The following is a 24,613-nucleotide window of genomic DNA, read 5'->3' as shown; positions in this document are numbered from 1 at the left end:
ATCAGGACAATGCCCGTGTTCACACATGTTTACGATCAATGGCTAAAATTGAAGAATTGAAGTTCGAATTGGTCGACCACCCACCGTATTCGCCAGATTTAGCCCCCAGTGACTTTTTTCTTTTCCCAAACTTAAAAAAATGGCTAAGTGGACAACGTTTTTTTTCAAATGAAGAAGTCATCGATCGGACAAATGCTTATTTTGAGGACCTTCCGAAAACTTATTTTTCTGACGGTTTAAAAAAAATTGAGAAACGTCTAACCAAGTGTATTGAGCTCCAAGGAAATTATGTTGAGAAATAAAAAAAAAATACAAAAATAAAACCTGTTTTAATGCTTTTTTCTAAGGAATTATTGACCCACCCTCGTATGTATGATTGAGAATTTTCTAATGTAGGTTTAATAATATGTCTCTTTTGTCATAGGTGCATGGGCTGATCACTATGACTTATAGGAAGACAGAAAATGTCGTCTCAACGCGATTTCGAAGCGAGGTAAGTAGACGGCGCCCAACACAGGCGGAATTAGACAGAAGACAAACCTTCTCAACAATAGTCGCAGACAAACCCGAAGAAATCGACGCCCAAAATGATCAAGACAACATAAACAAAGCCATCGCTTACAACAATACTCAATACGAAGCAAGGTTGGAACCGAAACACCATGTCGACAATGCGCAACTCTTTTCTCCAGATTCCACACTGCAGAGAATTGATCACAGCTTCAATAATTTAGTATTTGATGATAAACAGTTAGACGATGAAGGATTTATTAGCATAGGGTGACGTAGGGGATACACACGAAACTGTCAATATAATAAACGATCCACTAAGAATTCCCGATTACAAAAAAAAGATGATTCGAATACCGTCGATTATCCTTTTAAATATGAAAATCTTCAAACACTTCAAGATATACCCCAAAATGTATATGATTCAGATCATGTGGTTAACGTACCAGTACCTCGAAAAAGGTCGAGCATTTTTAATGCTAACAAACATGCGTACGAAAATGTAAATTTTAAAGGAAGCGATGAAAATATTGATACAAATTATTTCCCAGAACGATTTTCTCAGTACCCTATTGAATGTGTAAATAATGAATACGTGAAAGATTTAAAATTTCCAATCGGAGATTTGAATAAAATTTATGCAAGTCAACTTAAAAGTAAATCAGACGAATGCGTTGACCATAATGATTGTTCGACAATAGAATGTAAAGAAATTGAAATGAATACTTCACAAGATAAAGAAGAAGATTCTTTTAATTTGAATGAAAATAACATTACGCAATCAAACGTATATGAAGTTGAAAGGAGTATAATATATGCTAATATACAACCCGGTACGATATGTCTACCTGATGATATTGTGGGTAATGTAGAGGCATTAGACATATTTAATGCTTCCGTATATGATATTGTCGATGTAAATGAGGTTGACCAAAATGTAATGAATATCATAAATCGTGAAACCGAGATTCTGACAGGACATGCTGAATCACATCCAAATATAATCATGGATCCCGACAAATTTTCCCCAAATCTGCCAGAAAAAACTATTTTTTTGTCGATTAGTTACTTAATAAACTTAAATATAGGGGCATAATTTTGAGTTTGATGAATTGATGTAAACGTTTTTAAGCGGAAAATATAGTATTATGTAGGTATATAATAATATAGTACTTACTCGTGTTGCATAATATACGATAATGATCAGAACTGGGTTCGTCCGTTTAGTAAAACATACACAGTTATCGGTAATACACAGCTACCTTTAATATTTTCTATTTTTATAATAATTGGTTATGTTCAACAAAATATTTTTTAGTATTTAATTGCATGTCTCGTAATTCCGTCATTTGATGTACATAATACACCCCGCTTTAATGGGAGATAAATAAACATGCATTTCGTTGGATTACTGTGGGCGTCCATTATAGCCATATATTTGTATTTTTGTGATCATAAAGGTGCTCCATCTCTTGGTTGAAGAGTGGTGACAAAAATCTTCTAGTCCCTCCAGTTACCTACTGATTATTTGGAACCATTGTCCCACTCTTATAAAGCAACATATAGTATATTATTAACTGTAGAAGTTATACAATTATTTTGTTCTTAATAACAAATTGTTTTATTGTGATATTTATATAATTTATTAAATATTAATAAATGATACCAATAATTATTAAGAGACCTAAGCACTATAATTTAACGTAGATAAATTAATATAATTTAGAAATAACAATTCCAATGCTTAGACGTATAAGATATTTTGAAGAACATTTAGGTAATTTAAATATAATGTTGGTGTAAACCAGTAGTCTTCAAATACCTGTAAAAGCCTGGGCTTTAAATGACATTTATTTGGATTTTCTACTAAAAAAACATTTTATTCAGATTTTTTAAAAGTTGTGGAACTCCAAGGTTTTGTGGGGTACAGTTTGAATATTACTGAATCAGTATATTGATCTCACAAAGGTGTATCCCACTCTGATAGGCAGTCTGCGCAGTAATTGGCTTCAGAAAAACAGTTCTCTATACACGCTGTCGGCAGAGTGGGGTGTACCTTCGTAAGATAAATACACTGTACAATGTTATCCCTGTATGAAGATAACTATGTGTTATTATTTTTAAATTAATATTGTACAATAGGTAATAACTGAGATTTTTATATATTATATAATAATCAGGGCTCGAAATAGACCGGAACGCACCGGAGCACCGTTCCTGTTCGTGAAATTCTAAAAGATACCGTTCCGGCTCGTAGCTTTTTTGAAAATTGCGTTCCGTTTCATATTATTGAGATAATATTGCATGTAGGTGTGTATTATTGATTAATGATTAGTCCTATAATATAATATAGGCTGTTCGGACTTCAGATGTGTTTACAAAAAAGGCTAAAGGGGCTACAGGTCCAGGACCTTAAATTAGTAGGTCTCCGGAACCTGAAAAATAATTTCAAATCACAAAAGAACCTTGCAGCGAAGGAATACACAAATGTACGAGCTTCTAGAATTTTCAAGATAATAGCCTACTTCTAATAAAATTTACGAAAAATAAGTGATTTTGTAAAAATGAGTAGGTAACCATTTAAAAAAAACTACATTTTAATGTTGTATTGGGGGGGAGGTAATTTGTATTAGCGCAGAGCCCCTTCAAGTATAAATAAAACCCTGATTATTGGCATATCGCCCTTATGATATCCGAAAAATAATTTGATATTTTTGAATGATTATTCAGCGCTCCGGTTCGTAAGATTTTCTATTTCGAGCACTGATAATAATACGAGCCCACCAGAGTCTATTCCAGCAACCATACTTACTTTAGCACCTCAAAACAGTTGTCTAATCAATTATGGTCTTGGAAATATACTTTATAGTTTTGATTTGTGAATATAATGATAATTTATTTCGAGACTAAAAATGTGTCAAACACGCGTCTGACCAAATTTAATTCACATGTTGTTTTTTTTAATATATCTTTGAATGCAGCCCACGAAATTGGTGAGTTGAGCAAATAGTTAACAATGATTTATGATTAAAATCCATTATGAAATGTCTTCAGGAGCCAGGTAATGCCGACGTCGGATTGCAGTGTCAATGAAAAGATACACATATAAGGTAAGATGATATGCTATATCATATTGCTTGTGGCGTATACTTACTAAAAAGAATATCTAAGTATGTGAATTTTTAAAATATATTATATACAATTTGTATTCAACATAAAACAATAAAATATATTTGAAAATCGCAAAATAAAACTATTTCCTCGTTGTGTCATTTTTCCTGTAAGTGTACTATTGTTTTTAATAATAAATTTTATATGCAAAATTGATAGATCTATATTACCTACTAAAAGAGATTAAAGAGTGATCGTTATTATTAAATACACATGTTTTTTTTTCCTTAATCGCTATCAATAATTCCGTGTATGACGTGAATAAGTTGGTAAGTCTAAAAATATCAATTCTCAGGGTAGCTATTTGTACGTTTAGCTTTATGTGGTAAATTATGAATGTTTTTAAATTTTAGTTTGTAGAGAAATAACAAACATCCAAAAATATATACCTAATCTTATTTACCATAGAAACCCAAGCGTACAAATATACGCCCTGAAAATGTATGTTTTTAGACTTATCAACATATTCACGCCATATACGAAATTATCTACATATAAGAATAATAAAATTAAAAGAGTTTATCTGTGATTACGAAATATGAGCGTTTTGACTATTTCGATGATATCTAAGGAAAAATATAGTTTTTTTTCAAATTCATTTGCTGTTTGGTCTGAAGGTCTGGAGTCTGAGATTTGGTAGACAGGAGATCAGTTTTCACAACATTTCATTTTGTAAATTTGATGAAATAAACACACAAATACTATTTTTCCGACCATGTCCGATCCTAATAATATCATATGGGTTTGTATTAAATGAATGTCAGCCACTTGCTCAATCTATTAGGTCCATATTTTGACTCTTACATGAATTGAAAAACAATAATATGTGTTCGTGCCAGACCCAGGATTCAAACCTGGGACCCACGATGCTATAGGCCATCGTGGGGTCATTAATTATTATTATCATAGTGATTTCTTTTTAATTTCCATTACAATTATTACCTACTGATGTTTCCCATCGCGGTGTTAAGCACGACGGAAATCTCTGTTCTGGGAGAAATAAAAGTAGAACCTATGCTGTCTAAATTATGTGTCTACAGAGTTCTGCAGTTCTTTGGTCACAAACCTGAAGCCAAAACTTGAAAAAGCTCATCGTCACCGGAAACAGTCGACGCGGAAGACAGAGGTCGCCTACTCGATGGTACTTACAATGAAGTGAAGGACGCTATGGGCCTCTCAATAGGGTGGATGGCAGAATCAGAGATAGCTGGAAATATATAATTAAGACATTTAAAAAGATACAAGGTGAGTATATGTACCGTAACGCATATTATTATGCTAAACGTTTATAGTAATATACAATAGGTTATAGGTTAAACAGCAAGAGGTTATTTTTATGCTATTTTTAATTAACGCCAACGCGCGACTATATGAGAAAATATTGTCTAGACAAAATAACAGTCAAATGTATCAACCAGTAAATTGTCACACATACATAATATTATATTATTTCGCAATATCAATTTGCAAGGGATATCGCACAATATCGCTAACGTCAGCACAAGTCCTGGCAGGAATAGCACCTATAGATATAAAAATACAAGAACTTACAGGAATATACCAAGTTAAAACAAGCCACATACTTCCCCGACACTTACCTACAGACAGAACATACGAAAACAAAATACACTACACACAACTTCCACATCCTGGTAACAGACATTTAGAAAATGTAGAACACATAGGAACAGTTGACGAAGACACTAAAACAAAATACCACATCACAGGATTGGAGATCTACACAGATGGCAGTCTAATCGATAACAAAGTAGGGGCAGCTTTTGAAGCCTACGAAAATGGAACATTAATAACCCCCCGAAAATTTAAGCTCGAAAGCTACTGCACTGTTTTCCAAGCAGAAATATTTGCTATCAGAGAATCTCTCGAGTGGACACTCAAAAGATTAAAGTTCCACAGACACGACTATGTAAATATATTCTCAGATAACCAATCCAGTCTGGTAGCTCTCCAAAACCTATCATCGACACACCCACTTGTAAGAGATATTTTAACACTGTCAACACAGCTTCGAATGATAGGAACAAACCCCAGATTCTTCTGGATAAGAAGTCACACAGGGATAGCCGAAAACGAGGAAGCTGATAAATACGCTAAACAAGCCACAAGAGATAAAAGACCTTTAACCTATACACACTTCCCTCTGAGTTACGCAAAACAAAAACTAAACGAAGATACCATAGAGCTATGGAACCACAGATACACAACATCCGCCACAGGATCAATAACGCAGAAATTTATTCCAAACATAAACTGTGCCATCACTCTTGCCAGGAAGTTAAAAATATCACACGAACTCACACATATACTAACAGGTCACGGAGCGGTGCGAGCTTATCTAAAAAGATTTAAATTGAGGGATGACGACTGTTGTCCATGTGACGGTAACACATCTCAAACTGTGTGGCATGTCATCAACGACTGCCCTATACTAGAAAGGGAGCGATGGACTCTCAGGACTCGATGTAGACAACATAATCACGAAATTGACCTCCAAAAGCCTCACGAAGCCCTAAGCAATAAAACAACACAAGAACACTACACAAAATATTTAATCCTGGCCATAAAGAAAATTAAAGATATAAATGGAGGCACCTAATTAGCCCCACATCAATGCAACTAACCCACCCAACCACTTTGTACGAAAAAGCAAGGGCATGGTTATTATTAAAAAAAAAAAATATTATATTAACAACTGGTTTTCGCGAGCCAATTTAATTGACATAATATTATGTTATTGTACGAAAAAGAACTTTAGGTAAGACGAAAATGATTGTAATAATAGATTATTCAATTTCATATCAGAAAAATAGAAGGATTTACAATATTCTTCGTGAAAAATAATATAATATACTATTGTCCCATATCGAGTGTATATTTAAAAACAAGATAATGAAACGATGATAATCGCATTGACATTATTAACCGAGATATTTTAGTTTTCTGATACCAGACAATAAAAATATTTAAAATAATAAATTTCCAGACGGTCCTTTCAGGATGACAGCGTTTTTTCTAAGGATCTAATAATAAAATACCATTTCTATTCCAAATACCAGTCTATTGGGTATTAGCTTTAAAATTATATATAATGCTCACTTTATCTACTTTCATACATGGATACACGTCGAACCTTGATGTTATGTGCATAGATGTACATCGATATTATGTACTTGACTTTAAATTAATTAGAATCGTAAAAAGGTCTAATTACATGAGCAGTCTCGTAGATTCCACGATTCAAGCCAATCGTTGTGAGCAATTACACGAAACGGCTCGACCCTTCGTTTATGAAGTATTTAACATGTTACGTTGCCTTTGTTAAAATTTTTATAAGTGCATCAAAGCATATTTATTAGTGTGCTTGGTGACTACACTAAACAGTTTTCACACATATCATCTTCTCCTTTTGAATGTCACTACTAATTATAATAATTGTTTAACTATTAAAACTGTTTTATATTATTATTGTCTGAAAAAATAGTGAATAAAGTCAGATAATCATAATTGTAAAAAGTAAACGCCAAAGTAGCGTCCTGTCAAACGCATTGACGGAACGGGGCGTGCGTAACTGTATGTAGGTACTCGGGAGCACAGGCATCGACGTAATCGGTCACCCAAATTGTCGAATCATGTTGAGATAATAAAATATAAGTATGACACCCCGGAAGTCCCGGTAGGGAGGGGAGTTGGGGCCGCACAGCCCGGTCCGATCTCCGCGCTCGACTCTCCGGTCGACCGGGCGTCGATGACGCCCTTGGTAGCGTGCCGTTGGTCGGCACGTGGGAGTCACACGACCAGCTTCCACCCTTCGACTAGCTCAGTGATTTAAATTGTTTAGGGCGGTCAATTGAAGCTGGGTTTTGTGTTTGGGTAGAGCACGTTCAGTGTAATGTTGGGTTAGGTTAGGTAAAGATGCAGGATTGACAGTTGATGATGGTGGAAATTCAAAAGGAAACACATGTTGTTCGTAGCACAAATCTTTGCCGAAAGTTTTATTATTAACAGTTTGGGTTCACAGAAAGTTACATACACAACACAATATCAACACGCATTAATAATTTCACAATAGTCCTAAATTTATTATTGATGGGCGCCGTGGACTGCGGCAATTAAAAATTTAAGGATCTAATCCTTCCACGTACGTAACAAGTGAACTCCGAAATTAATTTTTGACAATCGGCGAAAACACTAGGAGGGGTACGCGAAGACACCCAGTCCATCCTACCCAACGGCCTCGGCTTTACTCCCTGCCAGACTGGTTATGTCCTCGTTTCCGCCTTATCGCTGTCCCTCTCGATCTACCCCTGGACGCTCATCCCTCTCTGTCGTTCTCGCTTGCGGCAGAACGCTTGGGACTTTACTTGGGTTTTACCGTAAGGGTCGTCCAGGTCACCTTTTTTGCTAGGTAGTCAAGAGTTACAGCGATTTCGGGGAATTGAGCCCAAAAGAAACAACATTTATAGTTAATTAATACAAAGCATCGTATTCATACAGCGGCGATAGAAGGACTTTGGCTTGGCGAACTATAAGAACCATGAATGTGGCATCCATATTTTTGCTCGTACTTTACCCTAAAGGAGTCCTCCCAGCGCTCGGAATGGAGCGGAACGCCCCGGAGCGCCGTTCCTGTTCGTGGGATTCTTAAGGATGGCGTTCCTGTTCGTTAAAACCTCGAAAATGGCGTACCGGTTCGTTAAATATCCGACGGACAGCGAGTCGTCTATTAAAATCCTCAAGCGTCATACTTAATATTATTACGTTCCGGGTTAGATTTAAAATTTACGAAAATGAATTGATATGTACAAAGGTACAAAAACATAAATATTTTTTTTATTAAAAAATAATTTTACTGGTTTAGAACCACTGGATTTTCTATGACCCGTACATAATTCACTTAAGTTTTTTTGAAATAGTGATAGAGTAAGTGTAAGACAGCGTATTTGAGAAATAACCTTTTTTCAAGACAATACTTTTTTCAACGAATTTGGCCTTGAATGCACCAATAGACATATTATTACTCTTTTGCGTCAATGGTGATAAAACAATAAAATTGTATACAAAGAAATGCACTGGGGTAAGTAAGATTTATTGCATTGTCGTATGGGACAATAATGTATTTTGAAAAAAAAGGTTTTTATGATTGTAAGGAAATGTTGGAAGCTATTTTACATTGGAATGTAGATTTACTGTATTATTAATTTATAAAACGAGACACTTACTTTTTTGCAAGTTCAAACATATTATTTTAATACAGTTAAGGTTAAGTTACATGCCTAAATATAGTGAGTTAATAACGTAATAATTATAATGCACACTGGAACTTTTAAATTTTTAAATGAAACACATTCAATACATATATTATCTTTACTGCAGTGGTAGGCAATTGTTTTTTGTAATGAAACTTTAAATTTTGTATCGAGACAACCATAATTGGCCGAATTGTCCATTTATCATATTATTATGTTAGCGAAATTTACATGGGTTTGACGCGTTCATAGTTTTTGTATTGCATAATGCAATCGAGGTCGTTCATTGGTCGTTTATCAATATTAAGTTGTATGCAGCCAATGATAAGCGTTTTTATCAGAGGAAGCGACAAAATTAGACTCCTTATTTTTCCAAATTTAATAATTCTAAGTAGTGTTTTTTATCTTCTATCATATATTTTTATTGTTTTAATTTTATATGGATATTTTTCGGGTTGAATGAACTGTGTTTTTGATGGTTAAACTAATATTATAATAGATTTAATAACTTAAATCAAATAATTCCATAATTAATATAGATACATATTCGTGAACATCGTATGCATGTTAAAAAAATTTGTATTGTTTAAGGTACAATACGAAATAAAAATATTTAAATAAATCAATCAGAATCCAATAGGATAAATATATGAAAAATTTCCCTGTATATAAAAATTTCTATAACATTGGAAACCTATTAGAATAAATTATCCTACATGTCCACATGATGTAAATATTTTTTTTCTAACAATATGTACCTACACTTCTGAGGTTGTTTAAAATGATTCATATTTAATAAATAATGCTACATTTGTAAATCTTGCGTATTACATACTTTTTTAATTAATTTATTAAGAACCATACCCTTGCTTTTTCGTATACGATGGATTTTCTTTTGATTAAAAAATAGTTTACCATAATCAAAATATTTCGAATTTACGAAAAATCAGAGCTTTGAAAAAAGCGGCATGTATTTTGTTTAAACCGAAGTATCTTCACTCATATTCCACTCTTAGTTGCATATTTTTATTCAAACTACTAACGAAACCAATGGGAAATTGTAATTAGTTTGTCTATTGTTTCGTGTATTTTAATAATGTTTCCCACTCCAATTAGATTCATATACGGTTAGTTATTTATATTTGTATAATTATTAATGTATTTTTTAGAAAACGATTTCGTAAACTAAAATGACTCTATATTTGTATGTTACCACTAATTGTTATAGCCGATAGCGTATTGGGCGAAGATGATGATAAAAAAAAGTACATCATGTAAAAGTAAAAGATATTTTTATATTACAGATATTATTATATCTAATATCACACATTTTTGGAAAATTGTCGAGCGTTCCTGTTCGTGAAATTTTCCATTTCGAGCACTGAGTCCTCCATGCACGTAAAAACGTTATCAAGTAGATTATAATATTATTCTTTGCATTAATCGATGAAACGATTCAAATTTACATTATTTTTATACGTTCATGGTAAGTCGTTAGATTTGTGAGTTTAGAAATGTAATGTAAACTTTAAACAGACTGAATTTTTGCATGTTGATTATATTATGGCGTCACTTGTATGCTAACATCCTTTAGGATATCAGACTTCAGAATAAGTAACCTTACTCTTCTATATCAATCCTTGACGTTTTCGCTGAACCTTCCCCAAAGTATCTGTAGAAATCTGGAGATACGAGAAAGAGAGAGAGATACATTCTTTCGCTTTTATTCTACGGTGATATTAGTCCTCTTTGATATTCACAGAATCATTTACATACACACCGCTATCACAATACAGCTGAGTTTTCAATTTTGCGTCTTTATTCTTGGTTTATGTGCATAAAAAGATGGAGTTGCCTAGATATTTTTTTTTTGATAAAGTTTCCTTATCGCAACCTCCAGTTCTATTTTTATGTAAGTATATCTATTTCTACAGTGATTATAAGCACAAGTTACAGTGCTGATACTAATGGAGTATTTAGTAGAAAATAGAAAAAAAATACTGACATTTCGAAGATTTGAAAATGTCAATTTTGGCATGGTGATATACCGTCAGGTGTTCGAATTTAGACCTAAGTTCAACACAGTATAAAAAGTATTGAATTATGTGTCAAATGTAAGCACATGGCGCATTCACTCAGTGGAAAACTTATACTGGTAGATTTATAGTAGCTAATTGATAATATAAAAATAAGACTTGTACTTTTGGTAATGTCTGTGCCAAAATAATTATCTCTGAATTCATTCCGCTACTATGATGTTCTTTTTCTATCGTAGTTTTTATCTTCCCAATTATTTTATCTTTCATCAGCCGAAAATACGCTGCGTCATTTATAATAAATTTAAAGTAGTTATAAAGCATATCCCTTTGTAAAAAGAGTGGTTACCTACCTATATTAAACCCGACCAAATAAATTAAAAAAAAAAAAATCAGTAGCCTGTCAAATTCAAATTGAGGAATTAAAAGAAACATTAGGGATGGCATCGAGTAACCGATTATTTTCCGTTAATTCAACAGCGGAAATTTTATTATAATATAAAGTAGGATAACAAACGTGAGAATTTTAAACAACGTTCCGCTCACGAATTATTGCAATATGTATATCGTTAACTTTATTTCTCCTAGATAACTTACTACAAATATGTAAACCATAATTTCGTGTGCCAATTTGATGGTTATCCAATTAACCGAATCAGTAAATAATACCCGACTACTCGGTAACCATAAACAAAAATTAATAATTTGATATGCTTGGCTCGATGATCGCTTCTAAAATCGACGAATGTCAGATCATTTTTTATCCGATATATTAAACATTCATTGGCGGTAGATATATTATACATATAAGTATCTTTTGTTATACATACTAAATTTAATAAAAAAATGCTCACATTAATAATATTATCTTACCCGTGTAATGTTAGTAAATCATTGAAGTGACTACATGTTTATTTTAAAATTTGGTATTGAATTTGATATAAAAAAAAAAGATTAATAATAATCAGAGAAAGCATAATATACTTAGCTACATAGCGCATAATTTGGTTATTAAGTGTCTATGGTTTTGTATATTTCATCGGAATCTAGATTTGCATTATATGCTCATATTTATGGGATCTTTAATTATTATAGTGGTTATTATTATCATAGTTATTATCGCGATAGCTTAAAATACACACTATTGCTACGGTATTTTCTCTCAGGGCATTCCCAGGCAAAATTGAAATAGATGCTTCACAACGCACTGTAGGGTCCCGTGATACGCTCGATTAAGACCAAGTGTGGTGCGGGGCGGGTTTTGGTTTGGAGGGATGAACTTCAATGTCTACGTCACGTAAAAATTCAGAGGCTTCTTGCAATCTTGCAACTTGCACGATAACACATGTTTACACGTGCATTTTATTATTATGTCCTCGATAATACGTACTGTCAGCAATAAATCTATGCATGTGTAAATGGCGTATTCTAATGATTTTGCCATCGGAACCAAATAAAGTTGAAAATAAATCGTCGGGAATATAATTATTACATTGATTATATAATTGCCAGTTACCTTAGATTTTATAAATAACTTTAATTTTTATTAAATAAGTAAATCAGTTAAACAGCAAAAAAAAGTGTTATTAAAAAGTAATTAAATGTGCAAAACGATACTGTAGGAAGTTCTCGAAATAATTTACCATTAGCATTGTGACGTCAAACAACGATATTATGTTATATCTATCTTCTTCATAATATTATTTTAGCTCTGCTCAAAATAATTAATTTATTTTGTATATTTAGAAACTGCAATGTTACATATATACAACAAACACATAATATATATACAAAATTTCTACACTTACAATTTCAACTGTATTAATTAATAAATATGTATCTGAAAACATTAAAGAGGAAAATATTTTTTTTAAAGTGAAAGATAAACTTACAATTGTAAAAAAATGTTATAAAATGTGAATTTGTCACAGGACCACATCTTATTATTACGTTATATTTTATCGTCATATTTTTTTAATAAATTTAGTTTATTAAGTTTTCAATTTTTTCTCGTACAGATTTTTGACTAATTCATAGTTTTAATATTTTTTATATTTATTTTAAAGAACATTGATTTTTATAAAAATATAAATGAATATAACTTGAAATCCTTTTTATGTATATCAATTCTTATTCAGATATGGTCCCAATATTTAAGCTCGATTTGATATTAATAAAAAGGATTTTAATGTTTTCAGATACATATTTATTAATTAATACAGTTGAAATTGTAAATTATCAAAAAAATGTCTTAAATTGCCTCTGCTGGTATAAGCATTCCCTTTATCGATAGTACAATAAAATATAATATATAATATAAAGCTTCTAACATTCTGAGAAAAGTAATATTATCTGCTTACACTTTTCTGACAAATTTTACTGCATACAATCTAATATATAAAAAACAATATTTGTTTGTTTGTTTGTTTGTTCGTATTTTATGAGCTGCCATACCGTTCATCCGATTGCGATAAAACTTTGTCAACATTGCTTGCACTTGCGCGAAGAGTGTAAAAATGAATGTATGTCTGTCTGTTTGTTTGTCTGTATATCTGTCTGTCTGTCCCGTATGCGTTCCTATGCCATTGCGATGAATTTTTGGTAAGTGGTTGTATCCACACCCGCGAAGGTTTCTTAATTAGAAAAATCATCTTCTTCTTCTTCATTCTATTTTCTATTTGTATGGTTCCTATACCATTCATCCGATTACGACGAAACTTTCGTCAGTTATTGTACGCTCACCCGCAAAGGTTTCTAAATTAGAAAAACCATCTTCTTCTTCTTCTTCATTATATCTTCTTTTATTCGTATGGTTCCTATACCATTCATCCGATTGCGATCAAAATTTCGTCAGTTGTTGTGGTAACACCCGCAAAGGTTTCTGAATTAGTACAACCATCTTCGTCTTCTTCATTTTTTTTTCTAGATGCCTTTATGGATACCTCGCATTTACTATCGAGGTTTCTTGAGGACTTTGACACGCAAACTACTTGATGCTAGTCAAATGAAAATTGTGCCGGCTGAGAGAATATGCCTTATTGAAAACTATTCTTCTACCCGCATCGGCTATTGCTAATAATTTGAATTCGGCCAAGGCCTATGAAGCCGCCTTGAAAAAACCCTGGAAAATTCTTAGTAGCGCAAGGCGGAGGTGATTCTGATGAATATTTTGTCGTATTCATTGGGAACTGAGGACTGCGATTTGTAGTCGAGTTTTTTCCCGTGGTAAAAGAAATGTCGCATAGGACTGATATTCTGAGCATATACTTATCCTATCTTATATGATTGTAGTCACTGCATCTGAAAGGCATGAATCATCATTACATGTCACCATTTATTAGTTTTATTCTTTTTATTACATCAATACAGAAATTAAAAAGTGCATCTCTTACGGCTTCGTTTGCCATGGTCCCCGGAAGGTCTCGAATGTCCGCATCTGCCATCTGTAATAAAAAGTTCAGGTTGTGCAATCTAGGAGTAAATGTAGGACGTCCTGGTCGCTTCCGTCGTCGCATGGACACTTTCCATCAGATGTTATTTTAAACCGGTGCAGGTATGCTCGCATGACTCCGTGACCTGTAAGAATGTGACCTGTAAGACCTGTAAAAGTCATCTCAAAACACAGCCCCTTATGCACCCTGACGTCTCGTGCTGCTAAAATTGAAGGTAAAAACTTTCGGGTCAACTCCCCTGTCGACGAGTTTATGTATCGTGAGTTCCATTCGTTTTTCACCATATCTGAAATTGTAATTTTCGCGTAGCTCAGAGGAAATTTGTCATTAAACTATCGCGGTCTTGGGTTCAGAGGCACCATGCCGAGCCAATCTGTCGGATCTTTCATTTCCTTTTATCCCGGTGTGTCCCCTTATCCACTTGAAGTGCACCTCGTGGTGGCGCCGTCTCAGTATTGCGGACTTGCTGTGAATAGAAAAGACAATCGGATTAGTAAACAAGGGATCTCCAATTGCTCGGATTGAGCTTTTGGAGTCCGAATAAATACAAATACTATGGTTTTCGTTGAGCTTTCGTTGGATTGGATCTGAGCCTGCCCACTCCAGAGCGCATTGGATGGCATAGAGTTCGGCCTGCATTATATTTTCTTTTATTCGTATGGTCTCTATACAATTCATCTAATTGCGATGAAACTATTGTCAGTGGTTTTGCCAACACCCGCGAAGGTTTCTGAATTAGTAAAACCATCTTCTTCTTCTATTCGTATGCGTTCCTATACCATTAATCCGATTGCAATGAAACTTTGGTGAGTTGTTGTGGGCATGCCCATGAAGATTTATGAATTAGAAAATCATCTTCTTCTTCTATTCGTATGCGTTCCTATACCATTCATCCGATTGCGATGAAACTTTTGTTAGTTGTTGTGCGCACACCTGCGAAGGTTTCTAAATTAGTAATATATAAAATACAAAGTTTGTTCCATCCAATTTAATTTTTTTTACTACATATTAATAATATTAATAACGTTTTCATATTTTGAATTCGATTTTAATTTAGTGTTCCTTTGTTTGACCTTTACTCCTGTTAGAATTATTTTCATATTGCCATATTGCATTACACAGATATTTTAATATTAAAAAAATAATTACTTCTTATTATTTTTTAAATATCTAAGATAAATATAACTACGAAGCGACCCTGTGCGAAGCCGGGTACTTCAGCTAGTATAAAATAAAGTGTACTTTACACTGTGGGTGAGAAACTTATTCAAACACCCTCAGTTAACCACTGGATGAGGCTGAAACATGATTTAAATCTCGAGAGTGGAGAAATATAGAATAAACCTAAACACGTGTTAAACAATATGTTATTTTCAATGATCATAATGGTATGTATTAAAGTTTGCGAAGTAGAGTATATACTTTATAACTTTGCACCTTTTTTGTAATATTTACTACACTGATACGTCGCTTTGCCAGATTACCTGGCATACAATTAGATCAAATGATATTATTTTTTATATTATGTAGTAATAAATAAATAAACAGAAATAATACATATATGATTTTTTTTTAAATTGAATTCTATCATTTAAACCTTCAAAATCGAGTGAAAAGTTATGAAGTGGCAACTCTAAGCGAAACGCTCATTAAATATTGGTAATTTGAAGATACTCGGCGCGCTTTGTATTTTATGGGTTTATGACCTGATCGTTATAAAGTAAGAAATGGTATTCGATTTAAAACCCTTGGTTAATGGCAACTGGGTTTTACATTTCTATACTAGATATTAATCTGTTATTTGGTTCACACTCTACACGATCCTTTGGAAGCGAAAATTGTGATTTAGCTTCCTTGCTAGCAGTAAATTTGAATTCAATATTTTTGAATGCTACGTATCGGTGAAATATGGATAATTTCAATACATTTCGTCATATTAAAATATCCGGGTCATGTAATATGAAAAAAATATTGTATGAATCAGAAACCAGTTTAAATTGCAATGTCATCTTTATGAAATATCGGGCGAATAAGTGAATATCAAAAAGCCATATAAATTATTCACAGTTTTATAATACATAATTGCAATTAAGGAAAAATTTGTAAATTGTGTTAATTTATTAGCCTCGATGTGCTATCACTGACATACCTACCTGCTGTTGCTAGTCTGCTCAGTGCTTTCAGGCAGTCATTGTAATTGCGACAAATTACACCATATAACAAATCGTTTCACATAGTATTATTGTCTCTAGATTAATATATTAACAGTCACACCTACGTCCATAGAAAGGGTTTTCATTCGCGGATTATTGTATGACTATATAGCGAGCAAACCTTTTCCATTGTCTACGTAGGTAAGGGGTCGGATTAACAACTGCATGCCTTTGACGCTTCAGACAAAAAAATAAAATTTATTCGGTGTCGTATATTTTAATTATTCTAGAAACTTTGGTTATTTTTTGTTCTCTATAGTTGCTGTATTAATCAGGATTTAATAAAAAAATCAGTATTGACCGTACACTCATATTAAAAATAAATAAACAGTGACACTTTCTGTAATACATATCAAACGATTATATAAGTCATTATCATCATCATTTGGTATTGATTAACTGCTCCCACTCGTCTCGGCCCATAGTTATTCGCTGCCACTTTATGAGCTCGTTTGCGGCTTTGAGGCGTCCTTGTGGTCGTTTAGTGCCCTTTGAGTATTATTCTGCACCTATAAGCAAAAAGGCAGCTATTTGCCAAAGTCACATTTGTAGATAATGATACATTGACATCTTTTCATCTTCTCTTAAGAAATTTTTCAATAATGTGCATGAATCTTTTGATTTATGGTGTAAGCAAAAACCGGTATATTTTCAATCGATGTTTTTGCTTATGAATCTCTTTATAGGTACTGTCTTCTTGTTTAGAATATTAAATCGTTTTCGTGAAAAAAATGAAAAACAATATGTCGATGTTTATACTGAAATAAATTTTATACTGCTTTTGTCGTTATCTTAAATGGCTTAGAATTTCACGTAGAGCATTATCTGCACACGAACTCAATTTGTGATTTTTGTCGAAAAGCTGCCCTTTTCCTTATTGTAGGACCTCATTTGTCCAGCGGTTGTCAACTCACCGACAAATATGTCCAGCCCATTGCCATTTTATCTGATTATTGACGGTTATCACATCGCGTACTCTTGTATGCTTCTTTATCCATTGATTTATTTTGTGGTCTTTCCGTGTAATCCCAGCATGCACATTTCCATGCCACATTACGCTACTAGTAACTTTTGGATTTATTTTCCACAAATATAAAGATATCCACTCTAGAAACTAGACCACAGTACATGATTATTTTTTTAAATATAGCAGTCATTCTTTAATAGTTTTTTTGATAAAGTTCAAATATAAGTAATTTTTATATAATTTCATGATTAAAAAGAAGTCCAGGAAATACAATAATACACCATTTCATCTATACCTACTCGTAGTGACAAAGAGCACTTAAGTTAACTCTTAAGCCATAATTGTGTCATGAGTTAGACATCAGCGTCGTTGTTTTTTAGTGATATAATAAAACTACTTTATGCAGTCATTAAATATTTAAAATAAATATAAAGAATAATAAGGCTTCAAAATTATATAAATAGATTATCTACAACGTTTAAGATATATCCAGGGTTATGCTCTGAAAATTCCATAAAAGCTCCATTTTGACCTACGCTGAGCATGTGGGCCGTTATCGGATTATTAAGAAATATGAGGCCATTTTGTCAATTTCAAAATAAAGTAATTATGACCTCTCTCTTATTACTTGATAGAAAGACATTGTAATCGAAATAACAAATAGTAAATTATGTTAGTTACATATTTTTATTTTTGTATGTAACTATTTCCACAATTATATTTATAACAATGGCAGTTTTGTCTTTAGCATATTCTTAATTGATAAATATTGTCAGTTTATGTTAAATATTTTTTATAGGTAGATAATATGAAGTAATTTTTAAAAATATCCAAAGTGCGCCGCTAAACAGATATGTACAGAAAAATATTGGTTACGATTATAGACCCAATAAAGTAATAACATTTAATTGTGGCGCTTATGTATCATATTGTTATTTCACTACTTACTGATGGAATAATAGATCCCTTTACAATATTCGTGGCAGTGTCCTTGTATTATATTTAAAAATTGGTATTAGTATAACTGGTGTTCTGCCGGCAATTCTATGACTGGTATTATAATATGTATCATTGCAACAGTTCCGTGCAGCTACTTTATAGACATCTGCATTAGGCACAATGTTATATTGTGAGTGTATACCGCGCTTTACGTGTTATAGCTCGCAATATATTGCATACGTCAAATCGACCCGTGTGAGCGAAACCTTGTATCGATCGTAACAATAAGTAGGTAGCAATATTATGGCTAGGTCAAGATCAGCCTGGCAATTTAGTTCAGTGATCATTCTCGTGAGAATTGTACCGGTGGTAACAGCTCCGAGATTGAATGGCACTGACTCAGTTGCATTCTGCAACGATTAGCCGGTGTTGTGAAGTTTACGCGGGAATTTTAAAAGCGAACGTTAAAAGCCCGCGTTTTTTCTGATTCATTCTTAAACGAGATTTATTTATATCATATCTGTGTAGATAGTGAAAAAAAACTTATATTATTGTAAATTGCAGAAGCGTGAAGTGTAATAATTTTATATGGTAATAAAAAATAGGATTAAAAAAATAAGACCCATGATAACACTTACGTTACGTACCTACATTACATACTTACTTTATTTGTATCTTATATATACAATTAAAAAATATTGAAAGTAAAATAAATAACAGTAACATAACCATTCAATTAGGTACCTCCTCTTAAGTTTTCAAAATTGTCGTACCTATCTTGGTGGATAATGTTTTTTTTTTTGATACGATATCTGTGGTCTTTTGTCAATTTGTGAGAAGTGAAAAAAATGGTATATTTAATTAAACTGGCTTGAACCTTTAATTTATTCATATAAACCAAGAAAAGAAACGACATTTTTAAATCTAATTAACAAATACTCTTAATTTTAATACCTAGTTTGAAAATTAAAAAACGAGACAGCGAACAAAATTTGATAAAACTGTACCTTTACTGCACATTACAAATTGGCGAAAAATCGCAGAAGTATTCCGTCATAGCATTTGTTTTATTCAAAACTGTAAATACATAGGGTTTTCAAAATGTTTCACAATTTTGAAAAGTTTCAGAAACACCAGCGAAAGCACTCACCCGGTGAGTGAAATACGCGAGTTCGAATCCCACTCGATTCAACCTTTTTCTAACACCTATGTGTGTTTCTGAATTTTTAAAAAATGGGTTTTTCCATTGTTTATATTGTAATTTTTTGATTTCAAATAGGTACTTACTAAATAATATAAAATAAAATTGAGAAATATAATTATAATAATAATACCAAATTTGTGTAGTAGTAGGCACTTATATTGATAATTTAGTTAAATAATTATACCACAGTATTATGGCTTTAGTTACGAACTGTCAACCAGGTTGACAGCAGCCACGAAGCATAAGAAAGGAAATCAGCATATTTACTTAGTACAGGTACTCAATAGGTACTCAATTATAATATACAGTGAAAATTTAAGTTTTTTGTAAATTCATTAACTATTATTTAAATTTAGTTATTTTTAATGAATGCAATATAAATTCATATAGGTAAATATATAAAATATTATTATCAAGAGATTCAAAATATTAAAAAAAAACTTAATTTCGTTTAGGGAATATTAGAGATATCAAAATTAATGTTCATTGAACTTTCTGACGATGGATTTGTATTACAAAATAGCTGCATGCATAGTTAATTGGGAAAGGTAGCATTAAAATTAAATAAGTTTGTTTTACCATATCAAGTAAATATCAGTTAAATTATATAGGAAATAAGAATAGTCTGCGTGTTGTAGAAACTAATTAATAATGCATTCGTATGCATTTAATTTTTAAAATAATATTGTTGACCTAATAGGTGTTTCGAAACCAGTTAAAAGGTAAACAACAAATTAATATGACAAGTGATGACTGATGACAATTATGATAATACACAATAATTATTGTTAGTAAGGTAGCATTTTAAGTTGTGATATTGTGTTTGTGTCAACGAGTATTTAATTTAATAGGATTGATTTATGAGAACTGCGATTTCTTGCTTCACTTCGAGAGTTGATCCATTGGAAGAAGCCTTGAATACGTGCGAAATATGAAGGTAAGATGTCATTAATGTATCACCTATTAATATTAATTATCTGAATAAGTTGAATACTGTGATTGATAAAAGTTTAATTAAACTGATATAAGACGAGTAAATAAATTATTGTAATGTGAAAATCTTTAATAATATTAAAAACATATTTGCACTGAATGATAATTCTCCTCAATAAGAGTTATTAAGTTATCTAGGCAATCATATTATTATGTCTCGTGGAGTTTTTCAACTAATACGCATTTATGAGATGTTATTTCAAATTCCGTTAACATTTACGATGTTTTTTTTTTTTTTTAATATTCAATCAATTAATCTACATCACTTTTATTTCTATTCCGTGAGTTGTTTTTATTGTTTTCTAATGAATAAGTATATTTCTGAGATTTTACAAAATTATGTACGGTCAATAAAAAATGGTAGGTACACTAAATAAAAATGTTTCCAAAAAAATCCGGAATAAAAAATAACATACATAATCATTACGATTCTTTCAATATAGATAGAGGTACATGTTATATATAAATTTAAATATTGTATTAACTTTTTCTTATTTAAGCCTGCATTGGGGCATATAATGTTTAAACAAATATTACATGTCACGTTTTGAATGTGCGGACAGTATGTGTCCAATGTCTTGATAATCGAATGGATGACAATCATTCCTCGTAAAAGCAGTATATTAACATAACATCCACTCTGTGTACCTACTTGCCCAGTCAATAAAAGAATGGTATTTTTTTTTTATTGTTATATTGCTGCATAAAATGGTCATTTATCATAATAAATCAGCTAAAGACAGATTTTCAATGTGTGACGTTATTATTTAGTGTAATTTGTTAACTTAAAATGTAAGCTGTTAGCTGGATAATTTCAAATTAAAATTAAAAACAATTAGTTTACCCGGAATAGTTATTATTATTCTCTTAGGTATATATACCTATTAATATGCACATACATTCATATACGATTGTATATTTTATGTTAATTAAATTATTTTTTTATCGATATTATTTTGACGTGGCAGATATAAGCTGTTCATGAATATAAAGACATGTAGCTTATAATAGTGATTTACGGAAACTATATATGTATATACTATACGTATATATTATATTTACATATCTATGTATATCAATCTATCAAAAATTTCCAAAAAATGCTTGGCTAATCATTTATTATAATAGTTATAATAATATTTGTTTTAATACATGTATCATGAAAAGCATGGCAACTTAACAGTTTGTTTTATGAAATATATATCTGGCGCTATGAAAACATTTGGTAGATTTTAATAATTATCAAGTAAGTGCGAAGTGTTATATAAGTTGTATAATATATTATTTTTTCAACTGTTATTGATACAAACTAAGATCCAGCAGCAATTCCAATAATTAACTACAATAGATTAGTTAACACTATCATGGCAATATCACTGCCAAACACTTTATGTAAATTTCGAGAATTCAAGATAATATTTTCAAATTTCATTTTCTTTTTACATTTGGAATTCAGAAGAAAAAAAACGAGTAAGTGTACTTACAATATGTTTTAGCAACTTTACATATATACGCGAATGTCAATTACACGTTTCAAGAGCTCGTGCATTATTTATTATGGATTCGCTAAATGAATACAATTTCTGAAAATTTAAAAAAAATATCACAGTAGCCAAAAATGTTTCCTCTATTAGTTGAGTATCGTGTAAACAATATCATGTGACAGTTAGTTTAGTAACTAAAAATATCTTACTTCCGCCAGTTTGAAGGCAAAAATGAATTTATTTACCTAATTGCATTTTTAGCATACATATTTTCTGTTATACACTTTTCATGGTAATGGAATTCACTGGAAAATGATCATTTTCATTTTATCTCATTGTGAAATTCATTCATTTAAGTTCGTTGATGCAAATAGTATTATTCGCATTTTTGTGCATTGACTTCGGTGGCTGTAATTATTTTTGTTGATATTTTTTTATTTTATGAATCAGTAACCATCGTCGGCATAATAAAAAACGATCTTCACGTAAAGTAGTGTTCTAAATACTTTTTTCTAGCCCTAAACTATATATTTATGAAATAGGCTCTGTCAAAAATTAAGTCGTCAGCACTAAGTCAAGTTCAAGATAAAGAAATGTAAGAAAATACTTGCCGAAGGTTGGGATTTTCAATTTTTATTGCAACACCATATTATTATCAGGCTGAGACGTATTAGGTTTGACAAATATACAAAAATGAAAATTATTTTAACTTTACGTCTGGCTAATTTAATCAAAATGTAATACTATACTTATTGGATATTGTAATAGAGTGCAAACAAAAATAGATATATTGCAATATCAGCTTATCAGACATACGACTTTAAGCTTAGGAGGTATCGAGGTATGGGTTAATCGGCCCATTGTCTTCCGATACTATAAACCTTACTCAGAGAATATAAAAATAAGAAAAATGGGTTACCTTCTAGGTGTGACTGTAAAAAGGTACGTTTCTTGAGTATGGAAAAATGTGGGATAAGCTTAAATAAGTGTTAATATATATATATATTTTATAATTTTTACGTATGTTTAATTTAATTTTTATCACGTAAACGAAGTGCACGTTAAATATTGCTATTTGAGGATATTCAGCGGGATTTCTTACGTTTCGACGAACATCCTGACCGAAATTAAGTTTCAGTGTCGATTGCGACTGGCTTTCGCGTTAATTTTTTTTTCTGACCATACCTTTTCTTTCCAGTGTAACAATTGAGTCTCCTAGGTCCTTCAGTGAGGTAATATCTACATTTGGAACTGCTGATATATAATATGCGAATAAAGAAAGGCTTACACCATGGATCAATAATTTTGGACTGGATGCTTTATATTCTACAGTTTACAAACTATAACAAACAAGTTTATTGAAGATTTTAATTGTTGATATCCATTAATTTTCTGATTTAGTTTATACGTATACATTGTGATCACCAAAAAATAAGTGTATACATACGTCTATTGAAAATTAGCCTTGAAGCTTCTTTAAAACTTCTATCGAAAATATAACAATCGGAACATCGTAAGAATTTTCTGCAATTAAATATATTAAAATTCATCATATTATATCACGACTATAAAAATATATTAAACAGTCGCTTTAATTATGCGTGGTACCTATCATAAAATTGTCAAAACCGAAGCACCGGACAGACCGACTGGGGGAGGCCAAGGCTCAAACTGAACTGTGGCGTCATCGGAAGAAGAAGGAACATACAATAGTATTAATTACCGCAATAACAACACTGAAAAAAGGAACTTTGCAATAAAGAATACGTTTTGTTTTATGAATTATGAATAAAAACTATTTTTTTATTTAATGAATACTGTTTCAATGCAATTATTTTGTATTAAAGGAGTGCTACACAACCTTTTTAATAATAATGCCATTAATTGTCCATTTGACTTGTATTATCGTGCCACAGATGATACAAGTCTCACGGATGTTATAAATTCTCTCTTATGTCCAGTTATTATTTATAATATCATTATTTAAAATAAAAAACGTACAAACCAAATATTCCCGTAACTTTCTATTGTGCATTATGTACATAATATTTACAAGATAGAATTCAGTGCAGATAAAAATACTGTTATTATTTTAAACCCACAACTTCAACTTTATGATGTGGAAATTACAAATTATTAGTTCAATAGCTCTCAATATCAAATTTGGTTGATTCCAAAAAAACTAAATACTACAGTAAGAACTCTAGCAGTGAATACAGTAATCGCGACGAGAAGTCTTACGAGCAAGTTAAATAGATGAGATGTTATGAAACAACGTTTATCTAAATTCACCCTCGGGCAGGAAGAATATTATAAAATAACTGAAGTAGTTTAGATGAAAATAGCTATCACCATACCAATTATTTTTATTAATATC

The 24,613-nt window shown here is 31.7% G+C and overlaps 1 protein-coding gene across 2 annotated transcripts in view; it reads left to right on the top strand.

The window, feature by feature from the left end:
- Positions 1–18,923: 18,923 nt before the first annotated feature.
- Positions 18,924–24,613, top strand: part of LOC147079248 (phospholipase B1, membrane-associated) — a 48,059-nt gene continuing 42,369 nt past the window's right edge. Inside the window, exons 1-2 of one of the 2 annotated variants that reach the window (XM_085949223.1) lie at positions 18,924–19,146; positions 20,611–20,696. In XM_085949223.1, coding sequence (XP_085805349.1) covers positions 20,691–20,696 — 6 coding nt within the window. In that variant the 5' untranslated portion in view covers positions 18,924–19,146; positions 20,611–20,690. Of the gene's footprint in view, positions 19,147–20,459; positions 20,697–24,613 lie in introns of both variants that reach the window. The other variant, XM_085949218.1, reaches the window with a different exon arrangement.

The sequence above is a fragment of the Rhyacophila brunnea genome, unplaced genomic scaffold, assembly GCF_057557595.1.
Source record: "Rhyacophila brunnea isolate RB1 unplaced genomic scaffold, BYU_Rbru_1.0 scaffold_10, whole genome shotgun sequence".
Lineage (NCBI taxonomy): Eukaryota > Metazoa > Arthropoda > Insecta > Trichoptera > Rhyacophilidae > Rhyacophila > Rhyacophila brunnea.
The sequence above is the reverse complement of the archived record's forward strand: the minus strand, read 5'-3'. Positions and strand labels throughout refer to the sequence as shown.